Source organism: Paramormyrops kingsleyae, chromosome 25 (genome assembly GCF_048594095.1).
Source record: "Paramormyrops kingsleyae isolate MSU_618 chromosome 25, PKINGS_0.4, whole genome shotgun sequence".
Classification (NCBI taxonomy): Eukaryota; Metazoa; Chordata; class Actinopteri; order Osteoglossiformes; family Mormyridae; genus Paramormyrops; species Paramormyrops kingsleyae.
The window spans coordinates 27,436,088-27,452,959 of NC_132821.1; the positions used below are offsets into that span (position 1 = coordinate 27,436,088).

The following is a 16,872-nucleotide window of genomic DNA, read 5'->3' on the forward strand; positions in this document are numbered from 1 at the left end:
TTTATTGATCCCAGAGGGAAAAACTGCACAGATAGATAGAGACACCAGTGGACACGATGAACGCTATATGCCAAAATGAACAAAGTCATATATCGCAAACAAAAATTAAATAAAATGTGAAAGATAGAATAGATGCCAAATAAGATACAATATAAACTCTTTAGGAAAAAAGATATATAATCTTTATAGTATTTCTAGAAATTACTATGCGTAATTATGTAACTAGTTTGCAATGTGACTAGTTCACTGTGAAAGATAAGCAAAATTCTGTAGAGTGAAAGTTTGGATAAGGTGCATTTTATACTCACTGAAGTCGCTCACAGAGCCAGAATTTTATGTGATAATATTAATATTGTACATAGTGTTGAGGTATTCCACGTTCAGAGATAATGAAAAAGTCATTGTACAAATTAGCGGCAGCAGACCAGTCATTGCACACCATAGTCGTACGGTATAGTAGCATATTAGTTTTTACTGAGGAAGTGAAATTGCCCATAATCACCTCGATATTCAGCCGTTTACTTTTTGCTGATTAAAATGCTAAGAATTTATATTACAATTAATATTACCGTTAACCCTACCCATAACACAGAAGACAAGTGTAAAGACCGTTAACTTCATTGTACACATTTACTTCATTGTACCTTAACATCAGCAGTGCTGATAAAATGAAACACATTTCCACGCCGAAAGTGAAAGATGGTTAAATAATTTCTACAGGCTACAAAATCGGAAACTGCAATGCAGAGGGGCTTAGACAGTCTGCGGGTCTCGGCGCAGAGTCACCGCTTTCTCAATTCTGATCCACTCTTTTATTTCGTTTTTGGAAAAATGTAATATAAGATTAAATAAGACACCCAGGGACTTGGAATTTCTATTATACGGCTGTTGGCTTCTGACACTATTTATTGCAGCAAAACAAAGTCTTATTTTTAAAAAATCTGGTGTCTGTGTGTACATATGTAAACGGGGGGGGTTCTGGGCGGATATCGACATGGACACTCAGGTATTAGGGTTAGGGATTTTTTCAGACATGGGGTCCGAATTTTTGCCTGGGCCCTGGGCTATAGCTTTAGGATAGCCAGCCAATTTCACTTTGCCTCAGATGGGGGGGGGGGGGGGGGGGGGGGGCGCTATTGGGGGCGCTCACCTAAGGCGCCACATCGGCTGTGACCACTAATAAATCTGCCCCTGTATGTAGACATGCAGCTATTTATTCTGAATTTAACACAGACCCAGTTACTGAACAGAGAACACACTTCTCTGAGGTCAGCCTCTACTGGCTCACAAGACGTTGTTGACGGCTACAGTAATGGAGAGGCGCTTCTCTTGGTGGATCGGCGACTGACTGTCTCCCTCACAACCATGGGCCAGACGTGCTTCATACACGCAGCATCGCTTTATATTAAAATGGTGGAACCTTGTGAAAAAACACAAGGTCGCTTATCTGCCTGAGAACCTTCCATTGGCTCGATCTTGTACGCTTGTACCGACCAATGAAAATGAGGGTCAGTGGATATCACTATAATGCTGTAGGTAGACTGTCAGTGCAAAGCAGGCCTTTGTTGCCTTTGTTTGCTACAACATACCAACACACGTTACATTCTAGAATTGCGCGCATTTGTTACAATTTAAAATAATCTGATTAATTAAGGCAAAAAACAAAACAAAACGAAGCCCCCAACTCCTCATCTCCCCCCTGCCAGGATGTAGATTAGCCTGACTCATTACCTAATGTTCATAATCCTGCTTATTTTTCATCTCTGACAGGTGACCTGCTTCCGCGCACAAAACATCTTTACACACAGAACACACACAAGCACAATGCAATTAACAGCATTAAATGCACAGTAAACTTTTCCCTCTTCTCCTTTTCTCTCCATCTCCCTGCATTTAAGTTGCCATCCTCTTTACATCCAGTAATTCGATTACCACTCAGCTAATGGCTTTCATTGCAGTGTTTGGAGACATCCTGCCCAGACCTTGGAAGACACACGAGCACCTCGTCAGCTGGAGACATCTGCCGGGAGGAGATCCCGTGACCCCCCCCCCCCTCGGCCGATCTGTGGGGAGAAAGACAGCGCCAGGTGCACTTCTCGGCAAATTGAGTTAGCCACGAGATGCCACATCCAATTGCGGCAAATTGATGTGAGAGTCTGTGATGTCTGCTGTGGGTCTTACAACAAAGGTCAGTGTGCCGAGACAATGACATCAATCCGCTGTGCGTGGAGGGGGAAGAAAGCACCCACCTTTATGTCGGACTGGGGAGGAAAGAGGTGGCAACATTCACAAATGTGGGACGAGCAGCGAGCGGGGAAAGAGAAGGCAAGTTGAACTCCAAAAATTCCTATGGCAGATAGACAGACAGACAGAATCAGGCAGGCAGACAGAGAGAGAGAGAGAGAGACAGACAGACAGATAGAAGGACAAACAATCAGGGAGACAGACAGACAGTCAGGGAGACAGACAGACAGATGGATAGACAGACAGACAGATGGATAGATTCCATTCCTTAATGGTCAACAAGCTACTAATGTTATTTGGTTGGTTTGGTCTTGGCTAACAATGTCACAATCCAACCAAATATAGCATAGAATAAAGGCCCTTATTGTCATTGTAAAAATTACAACGAAATTATATCCAGACAATATAATACTCAGCCTTGGAGCAGTAGTTCTTAAGAGTTTAAAGCTAAAAAAAACACATGCTACATTTTGAAAGATCCATAATGACCTTCAGTCAACCTGTAGAAAATATTTTATTTTCCTCAGAAAACTGCGAGGTGTGTGGGACATCCCCAAAATGTGCAGATATTCTTTTATGTGATAGTGAGGGGCACATGATGAAATCCTCAACCACTCACCTGTGAAACAATGTTACCTCAAATTAAACCTGGAGCCTCAGCAATGGAGATAAGAAACTGGCAAGCTGTGTTTAAACTCTTCCAGCAGTGAAGATACCACAGAAAACCTGCCTGTTGTCATAATTCTAACCTGAAACGTGTGACTCAGCAAATACACCTATAACACTTAAAACCAGGTTTTTGTTAATGTCAGGCAATTATAACCTATGATGGAGCAAAAGTTGAAAGTTTCAGCTTTGAATTATCTACTCGCATGCATACATATTGCTGATGCTCTGATATAGCGCCAACTTTCATAGGTTATAGGTCACTGCAGATTCAGGGTCACCTCAGCCGAGGCACCTGTAACCTTCTGGCTACGTCTCTCAGTTCCTCAGCAGGAAGACAATTAACATTGATTTCCATGCTTTCATTCTGTATCATGCTCCTTTGTCGTATTTTAAAAGTATCTATTCATTTATCTTCCTTGCTTTTGGTCCATTTAATCAAATACATTTTAACATTTAGAATTTGATCTGCTGCAAACATCAAAATCCATTGTTGAATAACATTCATTTACAAAATCAGTCTGAAGCTAATAATAATAATAATAATAATAATAATAATAATAATAATAATAATCTGTTATAAATGATTATGCATCCGTCCATCTATCGCTATTACGCAGGGTACAGTGCCATCTATTATCACGGTTAGTAATAATAATACAAATGATAATAATAAGCACGTTATGATCGATGCGAATTCATATTTATATCTTTCATTTAAGCACAAAGTGTGACCCCATCATACACTCCCCAGACAAAAGTAAGCATTTGCATTAAAAAACACTCAATCATCTGCATCGCTGACCAGAAACGCCTCCGCCTGCCCTGTAAAAAGAGAAAAAAAAGAAACGGTATACTTAATCACTTAATTCCTGTAAACCCGCGTATAAACAAAAGCGTTCTTGTACGTTGGCGAAGTAGCTGATGGGCACATTGTCAAAACGCAATGGTACTAAATGCAGGCGGATGCTCGGCGGCCCTTATGCCTTCGGGGCCCGCTAGTGGTAAAGCCAGGAGACGGGAGCTGGTTAATGATGGTGACCCTGACTTCCCCAACAGCTATTCTATTCAGCCATAATAACACCCAGACAGCTGATATATGAGTCTCGAGGTAATAATTGTCAATTACTGATGCGCGGTATAATACCGGAAAGCTAAATAAAACCTGCCCACTTGCCCGCCCACCCCCTGACACCAGAGAGGTCGCCCGACTGCTCATGGTAAGGAGCTGCACCTCATGAATACGCTGACAAATTATTGTGAAAGTTTTCGGACAGTAAAACCACACAAAAGATTTCGTTATTAATCCCCATCGTCCGTATTCATATCCACAATTTAAATTTGCCTACTTCCTCATCTCGGCCATTTTCTCACGTTACGTTTGTATTCGGTCTTTTCCAAGTAGCGACGCAGACCCCCCCCACCCCCCCCCCCCCCGATAAATAGCGCAAGATGAAATGATGACAGAGCACTCTGTTATTTTTGATAATTTTATGAATCAGGTTTGCAAACATTGTTCATATATTTAATGATCGAATATTTTTTATCGTATTTCAGACAGGTCGATGGCAATTTTTTCTGTTAATGTCGACTTTGAGCTTGGACTAATTTAGTAATTGATTCCAAGCCGGCATCTTGCCAATGCAGCGCCCGCCTTTGAGGGCAATGTGTTTACTAATTTTATCCCTAAAATGAGATTAGTATGATAATTCCTCCCTACATGCCTGCTCTCCCGGTCACTTGGAGAGCCCCGGCGTGAGGCTCTAAGGCTACAAACAAACCACCCTGTTCGGTCCGGCATTCCTTCAGTAGGTGGTGCAGGTGCGTTTGCCTAAAATATCTGTACCCTGTCTCCTAAAAATGATCTGTGAAAGTATAGTAATATGTCTAGTTCAGCCGGTATCGCATAAATACCAGCATTATCAATTCTTAAACGCACAAATGTGAAACTAATTTAAAATATTCCGATTAAGGCCATATTTAAATTAAATCGTAGACTTATATTTTTGATTCAGTATTGAAGAACTACAACGACTAATACTCACCTCACATAATTTTACAATTGTTAATGTAACATTATACCGTCCTAGACCTGGAATTTGCCGATAAGGCTTTCATTAAGAATAGTATACATTGTGATTCACATTGTTCTCATACTGCGTACGGATTTTACGTAGGCTACATTCTCCGTAGATGATTTATAGCAAAAAAAATGGATGGTTGGAAATTAAATTATCTTACCCTCTTTCTTGGTGAGGGGAAGATGTCAATTTACATATGTGCGTCTGTTCAAACGCACTCTTACCGAACTCCAAACAGATGTTACCACAGTAAGAAGCACTACAGGAAAGAGAAGGACAACTTTAAAGACATTAAACTCTGGGGATTACGTGTTGAGTGTCATCATTCTTCGAATGACTGGTGCTTTGTAGATCTGTCATGACTCGTATGTGCGTAATTATCTAGCTTCAATAAAGTTAGGCTAGCTATTTTTTTTCCTTTCGGGGGAAAATAAGTAGCCAGTTGTAGTACTTTGAAAGATTCATATTGGTTAATCATTTATTTGTGAATATACAGTTATGAGCATGCTACTTTTAAAGAGCCTACGGTTTCATATGCAAAAAATAAATAAAGATGAAATTTTACTTGACATCTCCAAACGTGTTATTCGTATTAGGCCTATATTATCAGCCAACTTGGTGACATGAAAAATAATATTTTTTTGGATGCAAAACATATATGTTTACAATACACTAGCGCACTATTGTATTAAATCGCACAACATATGACTCAACACCGATTATCAACTGATAAATGGCCTGGAAATCTTACCGTTAAATTGAGAAATCAAGCAATAAAGGAATTAGAGGTACCCTAAGGAATATATAATATATAATATTTTATTTATGTTCCCTTGGGTTTCACGATTATTTCCCCTAACCTTAATTATTATTCTTTCGCCTCAGGGAAATGTACTTAAATGAAGTAAGACGTTAAGTTTAATCTGACAGCATTTTTTTTTGCTCCTCGCGGTTTTTATTGTTTCCCTTCTCTGTGTTCTTTGTGTATTGATGCAGCTGTACAATGGCATTTTGTTTGCCCGCGTGTTTCTTACCGACCAACATTCCTTATGTCTTCAGTTAAAGCATTCTAAAGGGATTCCAATCGCTTATGGACTTTATATTGTCCGTGGGAATCATCTGTCAGTTATGAACTTAAATGTGGGTTCTTCGGGCCGGATGTATTTTAAACACTAAATCCAACTATACCGTGTACATAGGTGTCTTTTAAGTTATGCGGTAATTTATTTTTTAATTGTCATTTCATTTAGTTACACTTAAATCGTGCGTGCTTGTTATAGCGAATAATCTAAAACAATTAATTTTCATTCGAAGTTATTCCATTGTAATGAAACTTTACGGAAATGAGGTTCGTGATAGGTGTTCACGTGAATACCTGGTTGGATTCTGCTTTATTCTGCTTTTATTCTGATGTTCTGCGCCTGGAACCAATTGACATCGTAAAGATGCATTAAGGTGGACCATTCCGTGGCTGGTGGATTGTAGTCTTTTAGAACCACACTGCAGGGCCAAAAGAATGAGAAAAAAATCGATGACTAAAATTATAGGGTAATTCTGTTTGATTGAGAAAAATATATGGTAAACGGCTTACCCGTTCTTTGTGGTATATTAGATTAATTCTTAGAGATGGTTTCTTTTTTTCTTCTTCGACAGACGCGTGTTGGGAAGTCAGCAAAGCAGTTGGTCTTTGGTTTCAATAATCAAATTAACCATTTGGTACAACTTTTAGCCAGGACTCGCGTGCAGAAAGACAACATTAACATAAGGGGGGCTGGGATGTGTCAGGAAAGAATGAACTTTTCTTGTCATTTATCTTTCTTTCAGGACGAAACAAACAGCAAAAGAAGGAATAAAGGAGATAAAGAAACGCCGTAGCGGCGCGCAGATTCAGCTAACGGTTTATTTAAATAGGAAATCCGGGACAACTTAAAAAGAAACTTCATTCCAGCAAGGGAACGCGTTTACAATGCTGCTCATATTATTTCAGTAACGAAAATTGCAATTTTTAACATCGCAAAGCATTTCTCAAATAAGCTATAGAAATCCATGGGCCTGTGCCTGCTATAGGCCTGTTCCAAGACTTTCGGGTTGAGAATTGCTTATCTAGAACCAAGTATTTATTCATATACTGGGTGAAAGTTAGATAAATATCTTGGATAATATCGCCCGAATTCACATCTGTCTTTTCTGCTCTATAAGTTTAGGGTACCAAGAACACATGTTTTCGTATCCCTCTTTTTATATGTGCCTGGAGACCGGGAAACAAGAAGCCGTTAAGTCCGTACAATTTATTTTCCACTGTCACTGGCTGAACATTTATTTTCATTGTTGCGCAGAAAAGTGTTATAAATAACTGACACCCCTCGTTCTATCAAATCATCTGTGTAAAACTAGTGTAGCAATAAAACCATGTGGAGATATAAAAATGATTTCGAACAAAATGCCGCTATCGTCAGACCGCTGTTCAATGGGAATAAAAACCGAAGCCTAAAAGTATTTTAGGGCAACGTTAAAAAGAATAGATATAGTATTGGGAACTGGGATCTAATCGTTTAAGACAAAACAAGTAAAACTGCAAAGTGGCTTATTCTTTAATTTGCATTTCTGATTTTAAATGAGTCCAACATTCAATCTAATTTGCGGTAGGTCTATTGAAAGGATGAACACGCGCAAAAGATCTACAACAAACAATAACAAAATTAGCCACTTAGCTTCGTTAATACTGCAGGCCTAAATGCGCAAATTATGACACGGCGAGTTTGTTACTTTAATTACTAAATACTTGCTGTGCTTATAACGAGAATAATGAACGCAATAAAACCAATTACGGACGCATTTTAATCACATAAAATAATGTAGATGTGTTTATAGAGCGGGAGTTGCGAAAATAAACACTGTTATGAGCTTATGAATCTTAAGGTATGTCGATCCGAAAACATTACATCTGCCGGTCCCGCCATTATGGCAAACTTGTATCTATACAGTCCATTAACTGCAGTGTATCGTAATCGAATAGTCTAGCTAAAGACCCAATTTAACGGGACTTTTAAAACCTCGACTGCTTTCAGCAGCGCGATATAAATGTAAAATATTAAAAACAAAGGCGTGCAATTTCGCATAATGTTCTCTATAATGGCGTACATGTTTGAGAATTTCAATGCTATTCTTATTTTACCCATTCTTATTTTACATAACAACAACAAGAACAAAAATAATAACAACGACAACAACAATACTAATGTTGTTGTTGTTTATCGAGAGGAAGGCTCGGTTGACATCCCATGCAATTGTTAGAAGTCGCCATCTCACTGTCTGTTTCCTTTAAAAGATTTCATGCTCTACGGGGGGCAGGTTTGTTGTTAAATTGAGCGTGTAACATTCTTACAAGGAAGCTATAGTATGACACTCGAGCTGCGGCTCTCCTAGCCAAGAACCGACGGGAAAAAAAAGAAAAGTGAAGAGGCGGGAAAATACCATCTAAAATTTGTGCCCAAGGTATATGATCAGTTAAAAGGCTTAAAAGCTTGGGCAAAATTGGATCAGGGAGAATCGTCACCCAACTTTCATTATTTCCAAGTGGTGTGATTGAATTAAAGGGCAAGGAGATGGTTAGAAGAGAGGATGGAGGGAGTCTGTGGGTAATGGTGTGGTATTAAATTCTAATTAGAGATGCGGGGAATCAATGATCGGGGAGGTTGGACAGCTCGGTCCCCAGTGCCAGCCCAATAGACTGATGAGTTATTGTCATGTAAAAAGCGCCAGCAATAAGACCAACCGCTTTGCCATTGTCCAAGTGGAAAGAGCCAAGTTTATTATGAGGAGTATATGCTCTAGAGACATCGGTCTAGGCGGCTCATAGGAGGCTTTTCATAAAACAAGGCGCCGTTCCTATAAAGGAGGCCAGTTTGGAAGCAGGCGCTGAGCAGTGCACATCTACCCAGTCCAGCCTTCTTCAAAACAAATATTAAAACCGTTATCTATCCCGCTCTTTTCCTCCCTTTTTATTTCCATCTGCCATATTTTCTGTTCTCTCTGAGTTATAGATATTTTCGAGACTGCAGATTTTCGTCTTACCGAGCCTTTTCAAATGTATAAAATGGAATATTCTTACCTAAATTCCTCTGCCTATGAGTCGTGTATGGCCGGAATGGACACTTCAAGCCTGGCATCAGCCTATGCGGACTTCAGTTCGTGCAGTCAAGCGGGTGGGTTTCAGTACAATCCGATCAGGACCACGTTTGGGGCCACCTCGGGGTGTCCCTCCCTCACACCGGGCTCCTGCAGTCTTGGGACGCTGCGGGACCACCAGAGCAGCCCGTACGCCGCAGGTAAGCGCTTACCAGCTTTCTCCAGTGTGAAAGAGGCTCTCTCCCGGTATATAGCAGGCCGTGATTGCATTTGAAAATGGAAATGTGTTTAGTATTTACCAAACGAAATTTGCTTACACAAATGAAAGAATTTATCACGTTAGAAGCGATTGCAGGCAAGAGGTAATTCAGTTACCCGGTTACACTATCCCTGTCACACCCGAACCGCCAACAAAATTACCTTAAGCTGCCAAAATGATAGGCATAATTTATTTACTTTGCGATGAGACGCAAAGCTTAGAAAATAATTAAATAAACAAAGACTGAAGCTCATTATAGTCACAGCACTTTTACATTACAATGACCGACAAGGACTATAACATTATAACAGTTTTCACGTTTTAAAAAGAAATTGACTTAAAATGGAAATTAATTTTACTGTGCACAATTAATTGATCTTTGGTATTGAATTACAATTTCAATCCATATGTTCTATGGTTATTAGATGAAATTTGTTTATGGCTGTATATGTTTTATGTTGATATATAAAAGCTGATCGGCTACTGGATCTACTGTATTCTCTATGATACCGTCCATTAACTTGATTATAGTGACGAATTGCTTTGGACTTTCAGTACATTTACAATATTTTTAGCATCTGTTTATTTCATTTGTGCCCTTTCTGTGCCTTCCAGTCCCTTACAAACTGTTTACGGATCACGGTGGCCTCAACGAGAAGCGGAAACAGAGGCGGATCCGGACCACCTTTACCAGCGCCCAGCTGAAGGAGCTAGAGCGAGTATTCGCGGAGACTCACTATCCCGACATCTACACGAGAGAGGAGCTGGCGCTCAAAATCGACCTCACGGAAGCACGAGTGCAGGTTCGTTTTAAGCCCGAAGCCACAAATTCTGTGTATATTTCCGGCAAACCATTATACTTCAGAAAACAGAAATGAATTGCTAAGACGTCACAGTCGCACAGTTTCTTTAATATCTCAAACACTGGACTGCAAAATACAGTTGACTATCATGCAACGTTAATTAAAATTTTAAATGTATAATATAAAAGCAAAATTATTTTGCGTATAGAAAAGGCTGCATTTTATTTTGCAATTGTAGATATCCTTATTCATTTAACTTCAAATGTTTTGAAGGTTTGGTTCCAAAACAGACGAGCGAAATTCCGCAAACAGGAACGGGCCGCGGCTGCGGCGGCTGCGGCTGCGAAGAACGGATCGTCTGGGAAGAAGTCGGACCCGAGGGACGAAGAGAGCAAAGAACCGAAAGTTACCGATCCAGACAGTACAGGCGGTCCCGGTCCCACCCCTAATCCCAACACTAGCTGTGGGGGACCAAGTCCGACTGGAGGTCAGGTTAACCCCGCTAATGGTCCAGTAGAACAGGTGAAGACGTCACTGGCTGGAGGTCTAGGGGTTACTGCACCGAATCAGGGATGGGCACCTACCCCAAGCACCATCACGTCCATTCCGGACTCCTTAGGTGGACCATTCGCGAGCGTATTGTCTTCTTTGCAGAGACAAAACGGAGCCAAATGCGCCTTAGTAAAAACTAGCATGTTTTGATCACTGACGAAAAGACGTTTCAAATGAAAACAAACAACAACAACAACAAAAATCCGAATTAACTCTGTAAAGTGCACTGTCATAACTAATACAAGAGGAAACGTCAGAACATACTGGAGACTGATGTCGAAAGGAAGATGAACACAAAAAATTGCAAGATCAATTTAGACCGTTACACGGCGTTTTGGTTGTCCTTCCTGTCGGTTGTGTTGCCAGCTCTCGATCCATTTTGCACCGGACTTAAAAAAAAATGTTTTTAAATTGCATATCGAGGTGTTTAGGTGAGCACTTGAGTGGCTAGAGCAGCTGCCTGTCACAACGTTGGTTGATTGTTAAATTCTAACCTGGATCCCCCTCCTATGACTGTTAATATTTTAGTTCTAATAATTTTCACCAAAGGCACAAATTACATTTCACTGTTCACAGAAGTACGTAAACGTTTTGTGTGTCTTTCTACGGCTGTGTTTGTGTTGCTCAATTGTATAGTGTTAATACAAGTATAAAAATGAATTCAATAGTTGATCATAGGATATGTTTTCTCTGTAGTTTATAACGAGTCTTTTTGATTTTTTTTTAAAAGGTCCTCACGGGTTTATTTCTTTCTATAAAGACAACAATGTACAACCATTGTAACTTATTACATTTCATCTGCATGTCCCTTTTACGATTGTTTTCGGTGAGCATTTCAGACTTTGTTCAGGAGTTAAATTTATTTATATGTAGGTATAATGAATGCTTATATTTAAAAGAAAATATTTCTACATGTGCATATATAGTTTTCCAGAAGTGTAACATTGACTTGGTTGTTGATAAAATTATAAGTAAAGTTACATTGTGTGTTGATTCTTTCCTTTTATATTGCTATCCTGTATTTAGTTAGATGCATTGTTTCAGTTTTTAACAATTAAAGATTAAGACGTAACTGTTCAGTTAAATTAAAAGCACTACGGAAATGTCATTTAAACAGGTAAACCATAGCACACGGTCGAGATATATCAAGCGTTATGTGATGCAGTGCCCCCCTGTGGTCTCTTTCGGAATTTTTAATGCTCATTAAAATGTTAAATATACTAAACATGTATTATGCAATCTAAAATGATTTAATAACCAAATTGAATGAAACACGCACATACGTTCTGCGTGTTCAGTTTAAGCAACATCAATCGCGGGGCTGAGTGTTTTCGTGTTTTCACAGCTAAAACCTACCGTTTGCGGTGACGTAATGGTTTCAGCACCATGGAGAGAGCTGTGAAAGAGGGACGCACTATTCCGGTAATCTCGCAGACCATTTTACTCGCAGACACACACAAGGGAGTGAGCAGGGTCAGCCAATCCGTGGAGCAGTTGGGGTTAAGGGTTTTGCTCAAGGTTTGCCCAACGGTGAAACCACTCTATCAGCCACAGGTTCGGACCCAGCGACCTTCCAATCACGGACACATGCACAAAAACAAACAGGCCTACTAAACGGTGCTTTTGAAACATTTTATTTATAAACATAAACATAACATTTGCTATAAAAGCCATTGCATTTGAACATCTCTTATCTATTAAATCGATTGTTTATTTTCAGAGCAATATCACAATAAATACAGAACTTAAACAAGTATCATTCTTATTTTCAACAAGTGTTCCTCCCACACATTATTACACAAGATTATTGCCTTATTACTGCCCCATCTCCCTTTCGCTTCATACCTTTCATATTTTAAGTAAACGTAATACATAAGCAGAACTTAAACAATACTGCATAACAGGAGAAACTAAACTGGGTTTCGACTGCAAAGCTGTATAGAAAAAGAAAAAGGGAACTGCAAGATATTCACTGGTTTATAAGTTCTGGGGAACGGTTAGGCATACATTGGAAATGTAAAAGCATACATACACTCGGTTGAGGGAAATCCCCAACGATACATTTATCTCTGGCAGCTACGAACGGACAGATCAATGGCGAAATGGTCTGGCAAATGTCGTTTATGAGAGTGGGTCCGCTGCTGGTACATCTGTGCTTCAGGTTCATTAAAACGATTCGCGTGGAGACGAACGTTTTCCCTTCCTCTTGCCATTTCTCAAAAGTAGCAAACTTCAAACAAGACTAACTCACACATGTATCAAACCTACTGTAAAATACGTTTTACAGTAGCGCGCGCGAGATTGCTTTTGCTGTATAATGCATAGTGTATAATGTGAATACACCATTTTTAAAAATAACCAGTCGAGCTGGAAGTGTCTAGGAACATGAAATTCCTGCCTGAGAGCTCATTCAATCATAAATAAAAGGAAGGTACATATCACAGAAAAGCGCTTATTTTAGCTTGTGCACAACTTCGCCAGACCGATGTCAGCAGAATGCAGCCTCTGCCGATACAAAGACATCATCTTTGGATTCAATTTCGAGACCCAACATTACATGATGTGTGCAATCAGTTGCATTCCTAAGGCACAGGTTTAATGTAATGTTACCTAAAATAAATCCGCAGTATATCAAATCGAAACCGAAACATTTTAGGGGCGTATGCCACTGGGGAAATATTAACGTAAGAGCGATCATGCATTGTGTTTATTTAAATAAATTACTGCTACGTTAGCGGGCTAATTAATATTCACTGAAATCAGACCAGCAAAAGAAATAACAAAGAAAAAGGTGGTTCAATCCGACACGTAAAAACTACCTCGGAATCATACATTTGTATATCCTCACAAAACCAAACGTCTGTTCGACCTGCCTTTAACAACACACTTTAAGGCAGATTAAATATTGAATCGGATTCAACAGCCATAACCAAATTACATAATTCTGGTATTTTGAAAACATGAAACATATATCCTCAAACCACCGCAATTTATTAGCTCGATTGGAACTCTCCAACTTAAACTGCTACACGTCCAAAAATTAACAATAATATCGGTTGTTATTAGTGTACGATTAAGGCATTACAAAATGTCTTGCTGATCCATACTCCAAAAATATACATTTTCGTCTAGTGATGAATTTTGAAAATCCTCTTTCCGTCGAACTACACACACTGAACGAGAGTCACAAATATCCGGCCATCTTATTCAATGCAGGTTTTTTTTGTCATATCTAATGAACTGAAAACAACGGTGCTCCATTCTTAGCTAATATAACTGCCGTGTACGAACCGAGATTCGCGCATAACACCAGGGATAAGAATTTTAGCCACAAGTCGGCAGTACACAGTATGAAACAGACAGCTGCGATGCATATACACATTTCGTAGAGTGAAACATTCTCCATTATGATCAAATATCAAACACAGTTATCTGATAAAGATTCCAGCTTTGTTTGCTGGAACCAAGAGTGCCCGCTGAAAAAAGCAACCGTGAAACTCTACCAAGAAACTGCTTCAGTATCTTTAAAAACATCACTGTGTGCATTTATTTGCTTGCTTATTTTAATGTGGATATACGTTTACAGTATGGGTTCTGATGTTGTTCAAGAGATCTGGCAAAAACTGAGAACTTTATGTGAAGTAAAAAAAAAAACGTTATATTGAATAATACATTTCTAAAAATGCCATGTCACACGACCAGTTGTAGAAAAGACCATGGAAACTCGCCATAGTTGTTAAAACCAACTAAATAACCGGGGGATTTTCATATTTTCGTTGTGAAACAAAACAAAAAAAAAACTCAATTCTCTGTCAGCTGTAAGGGGAAAAAATCTGGGGTTTGCAAAGTTGGGGAAGGACTCTGCCTAATTCATGTCCCATTGGCGATTGTCCATTCAGGTTCCCTTCACCGTCCTATCCTAGGGTCAAGGGTCATCACAAGGGTCAAGGGTCATCACAAAGTGGTAGGCTGGCCAGCAGCTGCAATACAAAATGGTACATTAAGTTAACCAGCCTGGCTCTGAATCACTGCAATGTGTGGCTCTTTTGTAACAGGCATTTTATTAGGCTATGATGAATTTACTTTGTTACAATGTAATATTTGTAACCTAAAGATGGGACAATATAAACACATATACACTTAGATACATGGACACGCACACACACACTTGTACTCATTTTTTTGTGGGAACTGTCCATTAATTTCTATGGGCATAACCCTAATTCCAGCTATGACAACCTTAACCTCTACCCAGCCCCAACCTTAACCATAAGTAACCAAACAAAATACAAGACATTTGGCATCTTTAGTTTTTTGATTGCAGTAACAGATTTTTTTTATAAAATTGAGTTTATAAAAATGGTCTCCACAACATCAAAATAACAGGTTTATATGACATTGTGAGGACATTTGGTCCCCGCAATGTAATATATACATAAACCCCCCCCCACACACACACACACACAAATATGCAGGGGCACCGCTACAGATGTTGCAGCCCTTGAACGAAAATCACACTGGGCGCCACACCCAGACCAATTCAATAATTTTCCAAATTTTTAAGGGTCACTGTCGTTCCGGGGCCTCTGGAATTGTCATAACCCCTCCCCTTTTACGGTATATTTACATGTAGGCTTCCAAGAAATATAATATTCCAAGTACAGTACACTGCTGTGAGGAATTACCAGATAGTAGTTTTGTCTTAAACCTCAAGGCCACTATATGTGCCCCGTAATGGACTGGCATCCCACCCAGGCTGTATTTCAGCCTTACTGGCTTCCTGACCAGAACTAGTGCTCACAGGATGAATGGAATTCAAATATTTCAAAATGTAACTTTTCCATTTGAGGTGCCCATTTGCCCAACATTGTTCAGCAAAGTTGTATGCGACTGACACTTATCTCTGACTAGCATAGCGCCGGTGCACAGTGCGTTCACTCACCACGAGATTTGATGTAGCAATCGTGACAGTTGAGGAGGCCGTTTCGAATCCTCACATCTGTACCTGTGCTGGTGTCCCCTAGCTGTCCCTTGCAGATCCCACACTGGAGCAGAGAGATCGAGTCAGCATTTCATACACCCTCAGTCCAGAAAATCTGGGACTGTCAAAGAATTATTGTGCCTTGAACTTTTAAACCTCTGCAACTAACAGATTCTCCAGTTCTGGTTCTTAATAAAGTGAGCAAGTTTTACCACCCGACACAGAACACTATGCTGAGGAGGTGAACTGGGAAACACTTCACTTAAAGCAATCATCATAATGCATTATAGACACCTTTATAATGCATTATAATGGTCGGTATAAGCATTAAGGATGCTTTGAACTGCATTATGAAGGTATCCATAGTGCATTATAGATGAAAGCTTCATAGAGCATTCATAATGGATAATAAACATGGCCCTAATGTGTTATGCCTTGTTTTTATAGTTATAGTCATGTTTATAATACATTATGAATGCATTATAATGCACTATGAAGGTATCTGTAAAGCATTACACATGACTGCTTCAAGTAAAGTGTTACCACAATTTGTTCATTTGAGGGCCTCAGAATTTAGGTAGCTATACAATAGCCTGTTTGGAGCAGGACTGAAGGCATTTTACTACTCTCCTACATAAAAACAATGGGTTGAAGGTTATATGTGGCTCATCATGCTTCTGAAGTAAGGAGGAACCTGTATTTGACATCTGCAATAGCATGTTCCTATAGAAAGCAATAAGACCCAGCACCTTGCAGCAGGTACCCTACAGATTACCAGAACGATGTTCTCCTCCACTGACCTTAAAGCACTGGATGTGGAAGTAGAGGCCAAGAGTCTCAATGATCATGGCAGCACCTTTGCCTAATGGGTGGGCACAGCTGGAGCACAGCTTCTTCCCGCTCACCGACCTGTAGGGGGCGATACAGTCCACACCCGACTTCCCGCGTGACGCACTGGCAACACGGAGTGGTGAAATGACACGCAGTGCAGAGCTATGAAAAATGGGCCTCTTTTTTTAAAATGAGTGATATTAACAACACAACACATTTACACACATGTATCTTAACAAAATAATCTTTTGTTGGATGATGTGGTGCATCAATATAGAGGATCACAATGGACATGTGACTGACTCAGTATGTCACTTAATGAGTCTC

The 16,872-nt window shown here is 39.7% G+C and overlaps 2 protein-coding genes and 1 long non-coding RNA gene across 11 annotated transcripts in view; 1 reads left to right on the forward strand and 2 right to left on the reverse strand.

Moving 5' to 3' along the window:
- Positions 1-1,172: 1,172 nt before the first annotated feature.
- On the reverse strand, positions 1,173-10,882 carry LOC140582997 (uncharacterized). Of its 2 annotated transcripts, none has more exons than XR_011985789.1 (3): positions 10,766-10,882; positions 2,250-2,347; positions 1,173-2,063 (listed from the first exon to the last, which is right to left on the reverse strand). It is a non-coding gene; the product is annotated as an uncharacterized lncRNA (long non-coding RNA). The 2 variants fall into 2 exon arrangements; XR_011985790.1 differs by lacking the exon at positions 10,766-10,882 and adding an exon at positions 9,103-9,215.
- phox2ba (paired like homeobox 2Ba) lies at positions 5,525-11,741 on the forward strand. Its single transcript, XM_023829587.2, has 3 exons — positions 5,525-9,319; positions 9,994-10,181; positions 10,455-11,741. The coding sequence occupies exons 1-3, from the start codon at positions 9,079-9,081 to the stop codon at positions 10,881-10,883; spliced, it is 858 nt and encodes a 285-aa protein (XP_023685355.1). The 5' UTR covers positions 5,525-9,078; the 3' UTR covers positions 10,884-11,741.
- Positions 11,742-12,351: 610 nt separating this feature from the next.
- limch1a (LIM and calponin homology domains 1a) overlaps positions 12,352-16,872 on the reverse strand; it is an 80,415-nt gene continuing 75,894 nt past the window's right edge. For all 8 annotated transcript variants that reach the window (XM_072707744.1, XM_072707745.1, XM_072707746.1 and 5 more), the window contains 3 exons: positions 16,515-16,623; positions 15,676-15,778; positions 12,352-14,713 (listed from right to left, as the gene is read on the reverse strand). In XM_072707744.1, the coding sequence (XP_072563845.1) occupies positions 14,688-14,713; positions 15,676-15,778; positions 16,515-16,623 (238 nt within the window). In that variant the 3' untranslated portion in view covers positions 12,352-14,687. The remainder of the gene's footprint in view (positions 14,714-15,675; positions 15,779-16,514; positions 16,624-16,872) is intronic.

Excerpts from the sequence above, each read along its gene's own strand:
- phox2ba (XM_023829587.2), top strand. The coding sequence starts at position 9,079 with ATGTATAAAATGGAATATTCTTACCTAAATTCCTCTGCCTATGAGTCG. Across the intron at positions 9,320-9,993 it reads GAGCAGCCCGTACGCCGCAG|TCCCTTACAAACTGTTTACG; the intron begins GTAAGCGCTTAC and ends TGTGCCTTCCAG. Across the intron at positions 10,182-10,454 it reads TCACGGAAGCACGAGTGCAG|GTTTGGTTCCAAAACAGACG; the intron begins GTTCGTTTTAAG and ends AATGTTTTGAAG.